The sequence below is a fragment of the Dysidea avara genome, chromosome 3 (genome assembly GCF_963678975.1).
Source record: "Dysidea avara chromosome 3, odDysAvar1.4, whole genome shotgun sequence".
NCBI classification, from domain to species: Eukaryota; Metazoa; Porifera; class Demospongiae; order Dictyoceratida; family Dysideidae; genus Dysidea; species Dysidea avara.
In genome coordinates, this window is record NC_089274.1 from 27302284 (window position 1) to 27320436 (window position 18153).

Genomic DNA, 18153 nt, shown 5'->3' on the forward strand with positions numbered 1-18153 from the left:
ATAACATTAGTTTCTCATCCTCCTGTACTCAAAAAAAAGTGTTGCAAGAGGACAGATTTTTATTTTATTTTTTACTGACTAGATGGCTGAATTAGCTAGCTAAAATGACTCAGAATGCAGTTGTATTAAGACTACTCTAACAAGGTATCAACTTTAGAAGGTGCTGCTGGATAGCTGCACTCAGCCATCAGTGGCAAAAAATCCTTGATGAGGTAAGAAAAACAGCCATGCAGGTGGGGATGAGAAACTAATAATTAAGTTTATGTGGCCTTAGAGAAAAAGTGAAATCACTTCCAAGTCAGATTAATGAAATGGATTTTGATGAGTTCACAAAATATATCACAAACAGCGATGTTGCACCTGTTATGTTCCGTAGTAGTGTTGAGTAATTCTACAGTGAAAATGGAGTTGTTATATGTAAAACACTTATCCAAGATCTCCTAGAAAAATATAGAAAAGCTAATGTGGATGAACTAGAAATGCTGGCTACAAGAGTATACAGATAAAAATTTAGAGTCAAGTGAAAAAGATTACTCTAGATAATATCAGGGACTTTGAAATGAGACTAAAAGTTCCTCCCAAAAATCAGAATGAGGATATCCTACTATTTATCCATGTGGTTGCTGATCTAAGTCATGTATCGTAAAACTACAAAACATTAAACATAAGTTCCTAATAACTTAGCTAGTAACACTTTATGTTTGAACACCTCAGTATGTACAAAGAATGGTTTATTGTTCACTTGAAAGTTAGCAAACCCAATCGACCCTTCATAAACACGAGCATCTCTTACATGAAATACATGTGTTTTTCTTCTTGAGAATAATGACAGTGTTTCTACAGTAACCATCTCACGTGTTGCATCATAAAACATTCTAGTAACATAAGACTTCAGGCACCAGTGACACATAGCAGTTGTACCCAGTCCAAATGTCATCAATAAACCACTCAGAGCTATCCTGGCAGCAATAGGCACGTCAGTATTACCATACGCCACTAGTACTGGGGTACCCACTATCACTCCTACACTTGTAGCTATTGATACCACCTTCAGTGGTAGGATCGCCTTAGCGTATGGAGCCTCGTACACAAGTCTTCCTGCAGGATTCTTCTTGCTAGCAGCAGCAGCATATCCTCGCTGTAATGTTATTGGGCACCTTAGATATACACATCTTATCCATCTACTGATCAAGATCATTGATAATATCTCTAGTTCGATTTATAAACTGCAGATAGTGGGGGAGCGCTAAATAGAGTAAATAACGCAGCATTTGCTCTAAAAAGTTAGAATACTAATACGTCTAGCAGCTAAGCTGGGAGGTGAAGGTGAAGCCCAAGATGAAGCCAAAAGACACTGTTAAAGTGACGTGAGGATTGCAAACAAAGCCTTGTTTTTGTTAAATGTTTGTTTGTAGAGAAACCAGGCAGATGAGCTGGCCCCTTCTAGCAGCAGGTGGAGTGTTCTTTGGTTTAGCAACTGCAGCTCAGGTGAGTTATTAATATGTGTACCATGCATAATTGTATGTGTAGCTACTTTACCTCCTGGAGGAAGACTGAGTGTGGCCCCGACTAGACATTGGGTGACCTGCAGTTTGAATCCTGGGGTTGGAGGGATTTTTTTTCCTTACTTTGGCCCCTTTTCTGTTACACCTTATCAGTCACTAAGTCAAGTCATTAAGTCTAAGTCCTTGAAATTAGGTTAGGTAATCCTAAGGCTGCAGCACATGTTGCTGTCAGACCCTCAGTGCTGGTCACTGTAAAATGTTGATAATTTACAATTACTGTGATCCTCTGATGAATGTACATAGCATGACATATAGTCCCTGGTATGGAGAATATAGACGGGTTGCCTATTTAGGGCGTGTCCCTTGTGTAACGCAAGCAAACGCGACTTTCCGTTTTACGCATGATTACAATGTTGGTCAAGAAGTCAACAAAAAAAACCATTTTTTAAAAATAGTTTGACAAACGTTTTTGATTCTTCAAAGGTACAAGGTGAGTTAAAATCATCCAGCCTATCATTCTAAGTAGTAGCAAAGTCTTACAAAGAATGTTTTCAGCGAGTTTTATCGCTTTCTAAAAACCCGAAATTGAGAGAAAAGCATCTTCTCGTTCAGCCTTCACCTTACACGCTAGATATGTTATAGCTCGAACCTTTCTCTATAACATACTTTCTGTTCTGAAGGCTGGCTAACTCCTGCTTGCTAAAGTTAACCGAAACGTTCATTTTCTCCATTAGCCGTAATACATTTTTGACTTAGCGAACTCGAAAAGTATGTTTGGAAAATTTACGGTAAAATGACCACGCCTTCAAAAGGCAATCCGTCTATACTATCCATGCCTTACAAAATGACAATTATATTGATCATTATTAATGTTTAAAAGTATTCATCACCATGTGCATACTTGTACTGGACATGCACACACTTACACATGTTTCTCCTCATCTTCTTGTTGTTTGTAGTTCAATGATCCAGATCCTGAACTATGGATGGTTAGTCTAGTGTTGTATGTGTAGTAGTTTCTGTGTCTTGCAGTACAGATTACTCGTCTATAGTATGTACAGTACAGTATATGTATGTGTGAAATTGAATTATGTAGTGATTGTTGTCACATAGCCGATCTATGGTGTTCCTTGTGTCTTAACTAGTTTGGCACTGATAGCTCCTACTGTCACTGGTGAGTTATTGTAGTATATTAGTACAGGTGTATTGTTTGTGTATGTGTATGAAGGTGGTCGTTTACAATATAACCAATAATAGTCTTGAGTGTTTGAACTATCAGTACATAATTATCAGTGTTGGGGTCGTTACTTTTAAAAAGTCATTACTACGTACCAGCAAAGGTAATGCATTACAGTTACATATTACTGTAGTAACTAGTAACATTATGATATCTGCAGCTCATAAGAAGTATTACCTACACCATAGCATGAACAGCCATTGAGAGGCGATCATGGACAGCCATTGAGAGGTGATCATGAGAAACGTAGTTATACAAAATAACTCTACTTGGACAGCACGATTAATCACATGCGTGACATTGTAAATTGCTAAAACCAAACTACTGGTTTGTTCTACAAATACTTACTGATAGTCTGATTGTAAAAAATTGAAGCAGTTTAGGTACTTGAGATAAATGCTCCAAGTAGGACAACCCAGGAAGTACTGTATATATAAACACTACCTATGCTTGTGTATGAAAAATACAGCACTCAAGGAGTGTGTTGAGACTAACACAGCACTCAGCTTTGTCTACAATTAGCCAGTCTCCTTGTGCTGTATCTATACACACACACACACATGGTTGTGCTTTAACTATAACGTACAATGCAATTGTACTATTGCATGTATATTGCCAGTGTTTTTGGCTTGGACAAAATTATTTGTACATAGCATTGTATCTACTGTATATTTAGAAGACATCACTTTGAAATTTGTTGTACATGGTACATGAATAGTTTTGAATGTTGTACACACTGTTACTATCATTCCCATAGAGAGCCTCACATGGATGTTAGTCATTATATTAGACATGTTCAGTACCTTACTACTGTTCGTATACACAATGTGGTCTGGTGGAGTTAGTGATGTTACCAGTGGATTACACAATGAGGCTGGACGGTAAGCTATACTATATCATGATTCTGTGTTGATCATGTGTATCATACTAGTGAACTGGCTGGTCTAGTTATACTCAACATCTGGCTGTTTATACTACTACTGCATAGCCCATGGTATGGTTTAGCTAAGATATGTACGTACTTGCACATAATCTGTATCAATTATGATTTCTGGATCCATCCAGTCAGATTGATGTGTACATGTGTATTAAATCCACATGAACTTGGTGGATCATCGTAAGTCCTCAAATGTGTAGCTACTACATGTGTTTTTCACTAGGGGTGAAACGAATATCAAATTTTAAGAATCTGAATATTCTTCAAATTAACAAACAAATTATTCTTTAAGAATTTTCAGTATAACTAGGTGCTCAAAAAGGACAAAATCATTTTTGATTGCTACTACAATTTATTACATGCATGTTTGTCTTTAAAAGATGATGGATTAGTTTTAAAATGACAGCTTTCAGTTTTTAGAAGCCTTTTAAGATTAAATGTGTAATTGTCTGATTAGCAAATATTAAATAACAAATATTTCTATTCTTTTCAGTAATTTTACAAGGGAGGAGGTGGGGTTACAATGGCTTGGGTATTCTAGATCTTACAGGTTGCTGTGGTAGCATACATAATAGAGGTTATCCGTTTAATGTCATATTAAATATTTTCTGTATAATCACAGGTTATGTACAAGGCATATTACTTTTTTTTATCCTCAGGTTTTTGAGTTCAAGATGGAGTACCCTCCGCATGTTCTTGTTAACAATCATCTTATCAATAGTTGGTGTTGGTATTGTGTACTATGTGTATGTTGTGAGTGAGGATGAGAAGTGTTCACCACATGTCATCTGATGTGACCTGAGATGTAGACATGTTTAGTAATGAGGGATGAAAATATCACACATACATACATGATTCCAGCAGCTGCAGACTTCACCCAAGTCTAGATAGGCTATTATTTGTTGTCTAATTTTGTGTAAATGTTGAATTGTAATGCTAATGTTCCAACATGTTGTAAGACTGGATTTCCAGTAACGTACTTGTTTAAATTAATTCTATAGTGTAACAGTCACTGAAACATTGATTGTTGCTGGGTAATTCCCTTAGTTTTCCAACCAGCATCAGATATTAATTTACAAATTTAAACATATACCACAATAGTGTTGATGACACATTATCAATACATCAATCATTGTACAATATATGAATGTTGTAACTATATTATTAAATAATGTCTCAAATATGTTTACTCTTTCCATGAAAAAAACCATAATACTATATGTAAGCTACAAAAAAAAACGTGAGGGTATGTACTGTTGTATGGTTGTCGTCGAATTTTTGAATACAAACAGAAATAACTACAAATCTGAAATAACAATCTAGAGAAGTCTGTCTTTGGGTAGAACAGTCAACATTACTTCATCCTCAGCATTTTTTAGGTATCCAAATGCTCTGGAATGAGACAATCATGTACAATAGTGTATGATTGTTGTGCACTCACATTTTGTAATCGGCTCCATCTAAATTCTGTCCATCTATTGCTAGGATTTGATCACCAACTGAAATCTTTTTGCACTAAATTGTGAAAGTGAATGTTTTTTTATAGTTAATGAGGTCAGTTTGTTTGGAACATTATACACTAACTACTGGCAACTGTGTTTATGAATATGTGACTAGCTGAGTGAAAGCCAGCCGTTTTCACAAAATTTGGCTTTTTTTTTTCCCCCACAAAATTTCTACTTTGCTATAAATAGTATTGCATCAAGTGGGTAAAAATATGTGTGCCACATAAAAAAAATTATGCACATTTTAATCGCTTCAGTACACACTGAAACAGCTCAAGCAATAAAACCGATATATACATTAACGGATTCACCTAAGAAACTCTGTTTAGAGTTTGTACAGTAAAAGGCATGTGGTGTTCGTTTACAATGCAGTTGAATAAAGTTTACTGTCGTAATTTCTTTGTTGGAATTGCCTTCTTCGTCTACACAGAGGAGTACAGGAAGAGCACTACACCTTGATGGATTTGTCAGTTCACGGTGAATAGTTTGAGCCAAGTCTCATATTCGTAGTTTGTTTCAGTCATCAGTTATAATCGATTATTTAAGTGCCTATTTATTATTTACTATATTTTACTGTGCAAATCACATTTATTGTTGTTCCAACTGTCTATGTAGTGTGGCATTCATCATAAAAGGCTGAAACTTCGGCTGAGCACTCCTATGTTACTATAGATAACAGAGAAACAATAAAATGAAATTCAAGGAATGTGTAGTTTTTGCTCAGCAGGTCACATAATTATTATAAAATTCATACAGAGTGTGTGTGTGTGTGTGTTAGTTCTATTAATGGAATATGGATATAGCATCATTTCGGGTTCAAGTATTCACATGTGGCATGTCCAAACATGTTCTATCACACAATACCACTACCCTCACCTCAGCTGCTGTACTGCCTGACACTAGTGACTGCACAAAGATACCAGGTCTGGGATTCCCATCTTCTCCATGCTACACACAGTAATACATAGTATACATGTACACTATACACACATAAGCTACAACAATTCACTATACATGTAATTTACTACATAACTCACTTGTCCTTCCACTAGGAATATTCCAAAGCCTTTGTGGCCTCGAGGAATCAATACGTTATGGGACCTGGGGTCCCTAGAGGCATGAAATGATTTGATGCTGCTGGTGGAATCCTGAGACATGCGACTACTAGTTGGTTCATCATAACTATTATCCAGTCCAGTTTCTACTGCTAAATGATTCTTCTTCCCAACGTCTACAACTTGTACGGAATAATCAGGAGTAGCACAGTTGACAAAATGTACTGGTGAGTCTACATAGCTCCTGCTCCCAATTAGATGGCTAGTGCTGTTCTTTCTTTTACCAGTTGTTTGCTTCTCTGGATTAGAAACATGGTTGGTGTGCTTGGTCAAATCTGAACCATCAGTATGACTGTCTTTGGTAATAGAACTAAGTTCCTCGTCCGATCCAGCAAGGTTAGAATCTTGTAGCATGTCTTCATGAGACTCTGTATGGCTACCAGTGGACATTGCTTGAAGGTTAGGTTGTAGGTCTGCATTCATTGAAGAAGATAGGACATCTTCCTTGGAAGGTACTCGGCCGGTAGACTCTGTCTCACTGTTGCGTCGCAGTAGCCTATGTCTGGGGTGAATCGGTGTGGAAAAGTCTGCATTGTTAGAAGACGACTGATCCAGGGCTCCATCAATTTGGCTACAAAAAAGAAACAGCAATTTTATTCCAAAGGTTACACAAAATATACTGTACTCAACATACTTACCTCATAGTGTTTTCTTCGGCTGTAAAAAGAGAAAAGCAGTTAACTTCAAGAACTATACACAGTTGTTAATAAGACACTACACCACACACACATACACTCACAGCACACTGTGGTTATGTACAGTAACAGAAAACACTTCACTGTTAGACTCACCATCATACGATAGCAGAAGTGTCTTCATGTATGAGATAAATGAGTAGTAGCTGTCTGACTCTGGTGGGTCCCCGGTCAGGTTGAGGTAGAGGTTCCTACTGGGTATAGCAAATGATGGGTGGTCCTGGAAGTTCTCCGACAACAAGTCTTTTGAAACAGAACAAAGGTCATTAACACAAACACCAACAACTAACACATCTACTGCACATACATACACAGCATGTATATGGATTAATTGAAACCAAGGCATATACCAAGAGCTACATTGTAGAAGGAAATGGATTGATATGGAAGAAAGCTTGACTTGTCAACTATCACATTTACCACAAAAAGTTAACTGACATGCTTTACAAAACACATGAATTTACCTCAAAAACTTTAAACAGATACACTGTATGTGTACAAACTATGAGGGCAGGGTATTAAGGATAAGGGACACACAGTGCACACCTGCATTTTTTCAGGTTTATTAATTGAAAGTTTGAGCTAATACTATATCATTTCTACTTATTATCACACCATTGTGATAGCACTTTCAACATTATATAACACAAAAATTGTTGACAGTTTCATTTGCACACAGTTTTATTGTATCAATACCACATTCTAAACGATGCAAAACTTGATTTGTAAATTATAGGGTGTGTTATGGATAATACTGGTATCCACAGTAAGATACTCCACTGTACACAACACAGTCAGAAATACCGAGGTTGTAGGCCTCTTCTTCATCACCATCTGATGGCGTCCAGTGGTCAGGACGTGATACTGATAACTTGTAGTGCTCCAGTAGGTAGTGTAGTTGTGCTGAATTGAGCATCGGGAACACTTCTCTTAGTGAACACCAATCCATCTGTAGTGTAGTACAGTGTAATATACACTTCAATATTCTGTTAAACATGACAGCTACAGCTGTACATGTACATGCATACACCTGTACATGTACATACACATACACATAAACAAATGCATTGCATATACATATACATCCCTTGGAAAAAGGACACCCTGAAATGTGAACACCTTGATAATCAAGAGATTTGTCCATGATCCCTTTATGTATGTACATTGTATTCCTCAAATCAGATAAGAGTTCCTCTGTATATTTGCATATATACTCTTGTATGTAAAATAAAGACACACCCACATCCACAACAATCAGGTGTGGTTAGAAAGCAAAAGCTAACATTGAAAGCCACAATACACATCAACAACCAGTTGTGAGGTTTTCAATTATTCTAGAACAATTATATGACATAAGGTACTCCACCTGATGGTAATATAATGTAAGGGAATTATTTTTTTTAGCTTTTCCTGGAATAAAGGTTTCCTGGAATGCCCAGAAAAGTCCATATTAGTTAATAGTGGTTAGAAGTGTGGAGCCATTTGATCACAGTATAAATAGCATGCAGTCACATTGCTGTGCATTTGCACAGGTGGTAGGAGGAATTGGGGTTGTGTATTAATGTTGAAATGGCAAATACTAAGAAACTAATACCAATGAAAACAGTGGTGTTTCTGTGAAATAGTAATTCTCAGAAACTCTCTAGGGCATATAAAAGCAGCTCACTGAAAAGTAAGTGATAAATTAGATAAGTGGCAGGAAAATAAATGCAGTTATTTTATTGTAGAGAGGAGGGTCGGGCTGTGAGGCTACAGGTTGGCCTTGGTCAGCAAACAAAACGTGTGGTGTTTCTACATCACCGTTTGCCTACCAAGTCCAACCTTTAGGCTCATGGCTCAATGAAAGATTCCTACACTAGCAAATAGCACTTGATGTGTGAAGATCACTCTTCTGGTAAGAGCAGCAAAATAAAACGTGTTGTGTACAATGAAGTACACAACACGATGGTAAGTGGATGCAACTACATGTATACACAAGATGAAACAAAAGTTCAAAAGTACCTTCAGCCAAATATTTGAAAAGATGATTATTATTTTGCATAGAGAACACATCACTACCAGCATGCACGTTGATCAGCGTTACACAATGGATACGCAAATTTGTATCAACAGAGATGAAGGCTGCAGCCGCACAGTCATCAGTTTAAGAAGCAAACATTCAACATGTATATGTATGCAATTAAATTTTTTTTTTTTTATGAATCAAAAAAAAACAACTAAAACATAATCAGGATTATTAAGCTACGTCACATGCATCTGCAATAAACAGTGGTTATAGTTTCCCTGTACATGTCAAATGAATAATATTAATATGAAAGCATACAGTATACAACATTGTGCAGTAAAAATAAATTCATACAATTCTGAAATAACATACTACAGTACTAGTACATAGAGCCTTTTAAAACAAGCACAATACCAGTGTTTTCCCACCAGGAAAGAGTGCTACAACTGATCTAATTAAAACCCAAACCATCAACAGTACAAAACGATATGTACTCTAATACAGCACACAACGTGTGGGTACAAGATGTTGTTGCTCATCATTCACAATAACAAGATTACAAATAGACCACAAATTACGTACATCCTCATACTTGTGTGCAAAGAATATTATAGTACCTTGAAAACATATTAGGTTACACCTTGTGGTTAACAAGCCATCAATGTATGATAGAGGAGTGTGAAAGCTACACAAAACTTGCGTACGTACGTACACACACACACACACGCGCACGCACGCACGCGCACACACAACAGACACTACACATACCATACATGCATTACTAACTTGTACAAGTTCAGCTTCTTCAGTTGCTAGCAGGTCAACAGCAGCAGACAGGTGGGCAAGGTTCTTCAACACCTCTTCTTTAAGACCAACTCCACACGCCCATCCTTCAAGCATGTTCAAATGTGCCCGCACAATTGGCCCACTATGACTGGCCACAAAATGCTGATCCTTAATCATCTCCATGAGGGAGCTCAGTAATGAGCTGTCTATGAAGTAGAAGACATTGGAGTAGAACTGTGATATGATGCTGTTGTTGACCCAGTGGTCATTGAGTAGGTCAAGGATTGACTGTAAGAGGTCGATGACTATTTCCATCACCCAACCACATGACTCTCTGTTACCACCACTACTGGAGGATAGGTCATCATCCAGTATTGCCAGTATTGTCTTGTAGACAATCTATTTGGAAATCATAATGTAACTACCATACAGTATGTGTGTGTGTGTGCTGTCAGTGAATACTGTGCAATGTGTGTGCATGCAAATTTATTGTGCATAGCATTGAATTCTCTATTGTTTACTCTTGAGTAGTATGTATGCATATATGCACAGATTTACATACATAATTATGTAAGCGCATATGCAGTAATCACAGATGTACAGTGTAATACATACAAGGGCACAGGTTGTACACTGAGAGACACTTACCTTCCCCACTGGAAAAAAACTCTGCTGGAAAGCATAAGCAATAGAGTTGCTTAGCACTGTCAGAGAATCTTGAATGCTCTGGTCTTGTAAATCTTCACAGCAACACACATTTAATACCTTATACTATCTAATACACACACTCACCAAGCCGTATGGATAACTTGCGAATATGATGGTAGAGTTCATTAGTGTTGGCTATCCAGTACACTACTGGTTGTAGCATGGCCAGTGTTTTATCCATAACAGGTATTGCTTTCTCCATTCTACAAGGTGAATATGACATGTATGGTAAGCATGCAGTTATTGTGTGTGTGTGTGCGTGTGTGTGTGTGTGTGCGCGCGCACGCGCAGCACACTACAAGTCTACACAAGTAGTGTTACGTACATTTCTACATCAGGATCCCAATCACTGAGGTGCTTAGCAGTATTCTACAAAGACACAACATTCACAAAGTGTCACAAATCATCTCATACAGATACATACCCAAATCACTTGTTGAATTTTATCACCAGTCTTCTGTATCACATTCACACATAATTCTCTGCTGTGATGCTTTGTCGCATAATGAAGTGCTGATGCAATCACATATGCAGACAACAGTTTACATTCAGTGTCTCTATCATCAAGTTTACTGATCACACTATTGAGCAAAGTGTCTTGATGATGTGTGGCAAATGGGATACAAAGGCCAGCTGGCACTACACTGTAGGTAACTCCGTTTGTAGGTGATGTGATTGATTGCTCTGTGCTCGAGAACACCGACCATCTATAGGAATCACTTGGCATTGTGGGGTTGATATACATGAACAAATGCTGTTGTTTTCCCACTTCAATTATGTCACCGCTACATAACTCATACGCTCTGCACTGGGACACAAGGAATCCATTAAGAGTGATCTCCAAATTTGAGCCATTCTCTACAAACAATTCGGCACCATACGAACCGTCAGTATTCCGATGACAGTGCAACTGGAAAACATGCGTTGTGGAGAGATCAAGTTCTTTGGTGAAGTTGAGATCTAGTTTGGATGAATCATTTTCTGTTGTCAATTTTACACAAAGCACTCCTGGGCCAAAAGGGTTCAGCAAGCCACTGCCATTCAAGTGAGGCTTTAGGTTGATCAAGTATGGGATCTCCTTTGGACATGATACATCAGAATAGTATGATGACCTTGCATCTCCGTGACTAGAAACAAGTGTAGCTTGTGATACTTGCCTAGAGCTTTCTGCTGACTCTACGTAGGAGCCATTACGGTATGTAGTCATCCCTCGATGCATCAACATGTCATCTAAATCATCCACACTGGAACCATCAGAGAGATAATTCTCACTGTCGCCTGAAGTTCTTTTACTAGAACAAGAAGGACTAGTATAGTACATGTCTCGGATTAATCGTAATTCAAACCGGCGATCATATCCAGAAGGTGGTGCCCAGTATTGCTCGACAGTTATGGGACACTCGTTGTCACGCAAAACTCTCATGTGGTAAACACTGAAGCCTCCTTCATTGATTGAACCTGAATTATTGAAGCTAGTGTTAAGCCTGTTGTCATCCACAGTAGCTACATCTTCATACTTCCCTACCACATCACAAAGACAGTACTCGCCAACATTGCTGGGAGAAATATCGTATCTTTCTAATGCTTCTTTTATTACCTCTACTGTAGTGGACAACTCTGAGATTAGGACACTCTTGTAAATTGAGGCCTTCCCTAAAGATGCTCCATATACTTGAAGTAGTTTAGCTTCCACAAATTCTTTGTGAGCTAGTACTGGTGACAACAAACCTTTGACAGACGAAACTGTAGATTCTTCACTGTCCATGTTTCCATGACTTTGCCGTTTCTTTTTAGCCTTGACACTGCGGCTCAAGTTTCCAACAAAAGAATTCATTATAGATATTGGACGATCCTTTAATTTAAGGGATCTCTGATGAAATCCTGGACTTTCAGTGCCATCAAAAGATCGTGAGTAACTGTGTATAGGGGTAGCAGCACTGGTGCTCTTGGAACGTCTGCTGTGTTTTGGGCTACCACCCTGCTTGTAGTCCTTGAATTTGGACTTGGTGTTGAAAGAGCTGTTTAAAAAGTCACCACTATCTGTGTAGTGTTGGTAAGACATACGCTTCGGTATAACTGGGGAAGCTGGAGTTCTAAACCCAGTGCACTTGAATGTGAAGCGTGGTGGAAATGGTGACTTGAGTGAGTCAAGGGCAATCTGAAGTGGTGTCTCATGTAGCTCCAACTCTCTTTCAACTACAAAACAGTAACAATACAATACAACTATAACTCACACACTGTCCACATATGTACAACATGCACACTACATGCATGAACGTACGCACACATGCATACTCACTCACTACAGTAATACACATAAATTACCACTATATCAATGGCAGAATAATGCATAGGTATATGCTTTCCCCAAATATTGACACACTGTTTATAAACAATTACAATCAAGTCGCGTTCCATTAAACAGTGGTTTCTCCATAATTTATCCCAATGGTCACAAACCATGTACTTGTATGTACCGTGTGTGCACAAATATCTTTATAAAAGGAATGCAAAAATTTCACACAACACAAAATAATTTGACACAGTTTATAAATTTGCAACACTTATCCATTGCTAGCATGTGTACACATGAAACCAATAACATAATCAGTCATAAAACATCTTATGGTCTGAATTGGTGTAGAAAGTGAAGCTGTCTATTATGAAATGCCAATTCATCCTGCATATACATGTAGAATATTTAATAATCAAATATGTCATGTTCAATAGCCAGGGACCACATATACGCACACACATACAGAGACTGACGCTTCAATGATCAACTATGTTAATAGTCCAATGGTTTATGTGATATGGTGATTTGTATCTAGTCATGTTATCCAATATTCATTTAGCTAGTGCCACCGTCATGTTGTAGTGAACACTAATAAGTCCTTTGATCACAAGTAATACGTGGTGTGCAATGAAGTGGGACATACAAAGTCAGAGAGAAATGTGTTAGAAGCAGTAAAGGTATGAATGTTGTACTACAAAGAAGAGCTGTCATTTAGCATGTGCTATGTGTAGCATCCTTTCACTGTATGTACATGTACAGTATGTATACATGCATGTACTGTACATCTGTGAATTGGCCCATTGGTACACACACGCACAACACTCACACACAACAAGCTGCTGCATTTTCAGATACAGTTTAACACTACTGCATTTATAAAAATACATTTTTAGATGCTTGAGGTAAGGACGGTACACCTCAAATTCTATCACACAGACTTTACCATATAGTAGAGACCACAGATAACTGATCTACAGTGCACCAAGTATGTAATCACACTAATAAGCACAATGAATATTGTTATTTTATTATTACACATGATGCCAGTATTTGTGTAGGTCTACAATCCTCCCCCAACCACCAACACCATCACCAGCCAGCTAGTAATAAGTGCAACACTTTGGAATGTGTACAGTTTAGATATGTAGACACATGCAAGGGTCAGTCATGACAAAATCCACACTCAAACTCCAGTGTTTTTTAACAAAAACATTATCAGGAGCTCTGTTTTCAAGAGCCTCCTATGGGTGGCCTTGTCAGCCACTTTTAAGGATCCCCGGATTACATTAAATCAACATATGATATCAGTCTTGGAAGCCACATGTGGATACCATGAATACGTTGTGTCCACCCACTACACAACACACATTTGATACTACAATACACTGGAATAGTGTGTGTAGTACAGTGGTTCATGTAATCTTACTTGGTTCTGTAATTAAGCAATTGACATATCTCTGCATACATTTTGTGGTATGTACATATGCGACTTGGAAATAAATGATAATGTCTCTCCACCTTTTAATATCTTCTTTGCATACGAATGTACATGAGCTTCACACAAATAGACAGACACCCTTTAGTGCTTATAAGCTCCTAATATAAACAAACAAATAAATGCACCCATGCACACTAACTACACACACTCACAGTATTATCAACTCTTGGTATTGCATTGTTAACATTTACAACCAACACCAACACCAACAAAACAAATTCAATTTAACAAACATCACATGTAGTGATGTGATCATACTGTGTGTACAGGATAGTTGCTATAAATATTTACCTAACTCAGCACCTTAGTGAGCTATGCTAGTATAGCAAATAGGTAGAAATTTTGTAACTACGGTACATAAAAAAAAAACAATAACACATCACGTAACACACTGCTATGTGATGTACCAAATTCCTTGCAGTTCTCATTTATTACTTGATAGACATATGAATATAACCGCTACTAAACGTACACACACACACACATAACTTATTGGATATTCATACAACAAAAAATGCGAAAATTGTCCTACACAGATTACTAAAACAAACCCAGAGTTGGGGTAGTTACTCAATTATTTTATCCCATGTAATTTACCAGGTAACTAGTGGATAAGTTACTAGTTACTTTCATATACTTGTTCGCTAACTTTTGTAACACGTTCTCAAGATTATTATACTCAGATATGCTTTAATTAGGAAGAGAACTGTACTAATTCTGTTGCCATTTCAGCTCAGTTTCAAGCATTGGCATTAAAACTGAAGCTTGAATCGAAGAGTGAATTGTGATATACTAATAGTTACTATGTAGCTAGTTGCTATTGTAACTTAGTTACTATTTGGACAGTTATTCCTAGTTACAAGGTTATATTACTAGTTAATTTAAATGTAATACATTACGTAACTTAGTTACACAGCTCAAATATCAGTTCTAGAGCTGACACAAATACGCCTAAACTAAACGTATGGCTGTATGTTTAATACCTGATCAGAGTTCAACAAAAACACAAAATTGAAATAATAGCAAACATACATTATTACACTTGTACCTACTGCACATAATATGGGTGAAATTTAAAAACAGGTATCACTTACCACCATCTAATATCATCACCATGTAATGGCTATTGTAATCTGGTGAATCTTTTGAGCTCCTTGATTCTGGCTTGAATTTGTCAATCAACATTGGTATCAATTCTGATACGGTCGTGTTGTTGGTAATCCTCAGGGCCCTCATGTTCTCCTCTATACCATTGTGATAATGTACTCTCAGGGCTCCCTCATAGTTCAAACCCTGTGGAGACAGTCATCTTTGTTAGTATGGTCAACTACTACATGTAATAGATATATGTGCTGTATGATTGGATCAGGTTGTCTGTTGGCGCTTAGCAATTCTGCTTGCACAAACTCAGAAATGGATTGACATATTTGTAAGTATATTTGACAGCCATCAAGTCTTTGCATGTCATGAGCATGCATGTATTATCCATTCTAGCTGCTGGCTATTCTGAATAGTTCTCATGGTTCAATAACACACCCTCATAAACTCGTAGCATTTATTTAACTGGTTACCATTGTGACTTAGTCCAAAAATTGTAACTGAACAATAGATAACCAATTAGCTTTACATACATAGCTACTGCATGTACTGTACATACAGGTGTGCGTACAAGTACAATATACATATGCACATAGCCAATGAAAAATTATAACAACATCTTCTAATACACATACATGGTAGAAAAAGCTAAACGAGCATTTTGTATACAAGTCTATTCAACTGGATATTCTGAAATAATTCAACAATAAGCCAACCTCAATCTTGAATGTTAGGCCAATGTACAGCTTGTATGCAGGGTACTTAATGGTGGCAGGAAAGGAATGTTTCTAATTTTAACTGCAGGAAGGATCATACAAACATATTCAATTACAACAAAATGTTGTCAAGTTGTATACTATAAGATCAAATCATTCCAATTGAGCAGTGGTATGCTTTGTGTAAAGAATTCTAAACTGATGTATCGTTGATAACACATTAAAATTACAATGTTTATAGATCATTATAACCAATGGGATGCCTCCATACCGTAGTACAGATCATGTCAAGTCCTTCACAATCATGTCTACAGATTATTGAAGGACTGATATGGAATCTCTATGTACTTTTTTGTGTGCATGTACACTGTATGCATTTGTGCATGTACACTGTATGCATTTGTGCATACACTGTATTATGTAAGAGTATGTCGGAATATGTCTGCAAATAAACTAATTCATTATTGACAACCCACTGGAACAGTACTTGATTAAGCGAGTGCATATACACACCTGCTTGTATTTTGTAGGTTTTCAATGTCATTTTGTGAAAGTCACATTTTGTAACAAATCATAATGTGTGAAGTCACCAGGGAATATAGACCCTGCACTTTTGACACTATTAAAATTTGGCTATGAATATACTGTACACCCTTGTATGCTGCTACAGTTTGCCAATACCTTATGTTCTTGACTTTCACATAACAATGCTTTAACATTTGTTATACTAACCACTCAAAATCATATGACAACAATTTAATGACATTGAAGCCATGAGTATTTGCATTTGTCAGTAGTAAACAATAAAATTTGTATAATACAATTGTTAAAATGAACCAAATAAGCCATGTAAAGAATACACACTACAAAACAATGTTTATAATGCTCGGACAACACAGAATCAATGGGAGAACAATGGAGGGATCTCCATACCATTCTATCCAAATGGAGAACACAAAAGCCACATTACACACACTACTACCTCTTTCACACAACCTACACATCTATGTACACAGACTATTTTGTTGCTCTACAGTGTATTATGGTCAAACCTGCTAATAATTATAATGCGGAGGCACTCAAAATGAGGACATCTACATAATCCAGGTACTTGGTTGAGGTCCCATGTAAAAGTGACCACACCTGACCACCATAACAATGGGTGCTCGGGTTCCAATGTATTAAGAGTGCACATTAAAGACAAACTGAACACACTACACTCAATATAAAGCACACTATTTCTACACATAAGGAATACGTTACTACACAGAGAATTACATAGAACACAAAATTCTCCACAAGTCACCAGTGACTAGAGAAATGTAACACAAAGGCTTAACATACACCCTAGCAGCAGCCAACCAGGAGGTCCATGCCATTGAATAGGAGGCCAGAGTGTACATGCTACTGTGTTGTCTACAAGTGCAGGTACATGGCAAGACATCAATACAATTTCACCATTGAAATTCCACCATAACCCAGTGATTTAATATCATAAATGAGGTGGGGGGACAGCAACTCCTTTGCTTTCATTATGTTTAGACAGACGCTGGTTACAACCTCAAGAATTCTATTGAACAATAGATGATAGGTTTCTGGTGTGAATTAACTTTTCCAACGTGTACAATTGTGCTGATAATCACACGACAAATGTAGGACACTTAAAACTGGCTTTAAGGACTGTAAGTGTATGTGCTTAGCAATGTTTATACCTCTCTGAGCTGTAGGCGAAACAATTCCGCGTCGATTTGTTTGTTGTAATTGTATATTTTTCTTCCAAGCAAAACTTTCGGGTCTTGTTCGTGGTCCTCTTCAACAGTTTCATCTTCTTCGCTATCCACAAGGCCTGGTTTATCCTCTACCTTTGTGTTAGTCGCTTCCATGCCTTCAGCGCTGGTTAACACATGGGGTCACTTTAGGGCGACATGCATAAATTCCAGTCTAGGCCGTAAACCTAACCAATTTCCGGTCTACTCCGCATACTATTCGATACCGGAAGCCAAACTCTTATAGTCCACAAGAGCATACTGTATTCATATTTCCGTAGCATGT

At 37.4% G+C, this 18153-nt stretch overlaps 3 protein-coding genes across 4 annotated transcripts; 1 reads left to right on the top strand and 2 right to left on the bottom strand.

Annotated features, from left to right (window-relative positions):
- Positions 1-658: 658 nt before the first annotated feature.
- LOC136248448 (transmembrane protein 70, mitochondrial-like) lies at positions 659-1198 on the bottom strand. Its single transcript, XM_066040229.1, has one exon. The coding sequence runs from the start codon at positions 1196-1198 to the stop codon at positions 659-661; it is 540 nt and encodes a 179-aa protein (XP_065896301.1).
- LOC136250585 (transmembrane protein 220-like) lies at positions 783-4685 on the top strand. Its single transcript, XM_066042806.1, has 7 exons — positions 783-1367; positions 1416-1488; positions 2465-2494; positions 2619-2679; positions 3500-3623; positions 3674-3736; positions 4339-4685. The coding sequence occupies exons 1-7, from the start codon at positions 1339-1341 to the stop codon at positions 4469-4471; spliced, it is 513 nt and encodes a 170-aa protein (XP_065898878.1). The 5' UTR covers positions 783-1338; the 3' UTR covers positions 4472-4685.
- Positions 4686-4769: 84 nt separating this feature from the next.
- LOC136250579 (ras-associating and dilute domain-containing protein-like) lies at positions 4770-18067 on the bottom strand. 2 transcript variants are annotated; one of them, XR_010698582.1, is made up of 15 exons: positions 17814-18067; positions 15382-15580; positions 10918-12689; positions 10819-10862; positions 10578-10696; positions 10434-10525; positions 9786-10184; positions 7799-7943; positions 7091-7237; positions 6938-6956; positions 6222-6870; positions 6061-6132; positions 5771-5850; positions 5121-5194; positions 5006-5071 (listed from the first exon to the last, which is right to left on the bottom strand). XR_010698582.1 is itself a non-coding variant. In XM_066042795.1 (14 exons), the coding sequence occupies exons 1-14, from the start codon at positions 17982-17984 to the stop codon at positions 4999-5001; spliced, it is 3975 nt and encodes a 1324-aa protein (XP_065898867.1). In that variant the 5' UTR covers positions 17985-18066; the 3' UTR covers positions 4770-4998. The 2 variants fall into 2 exon arrangements, 1 of the variants encoding a protein (XP_065898867.1); XM_066042795.1 differs by lacking the exon at positions 5771-5850 and having other exon boundaries at positions 4770-5071; positions 17814-18066.
- Between the last annotated feature and the right edge of the window lie 86 nt (positions 18068-18153).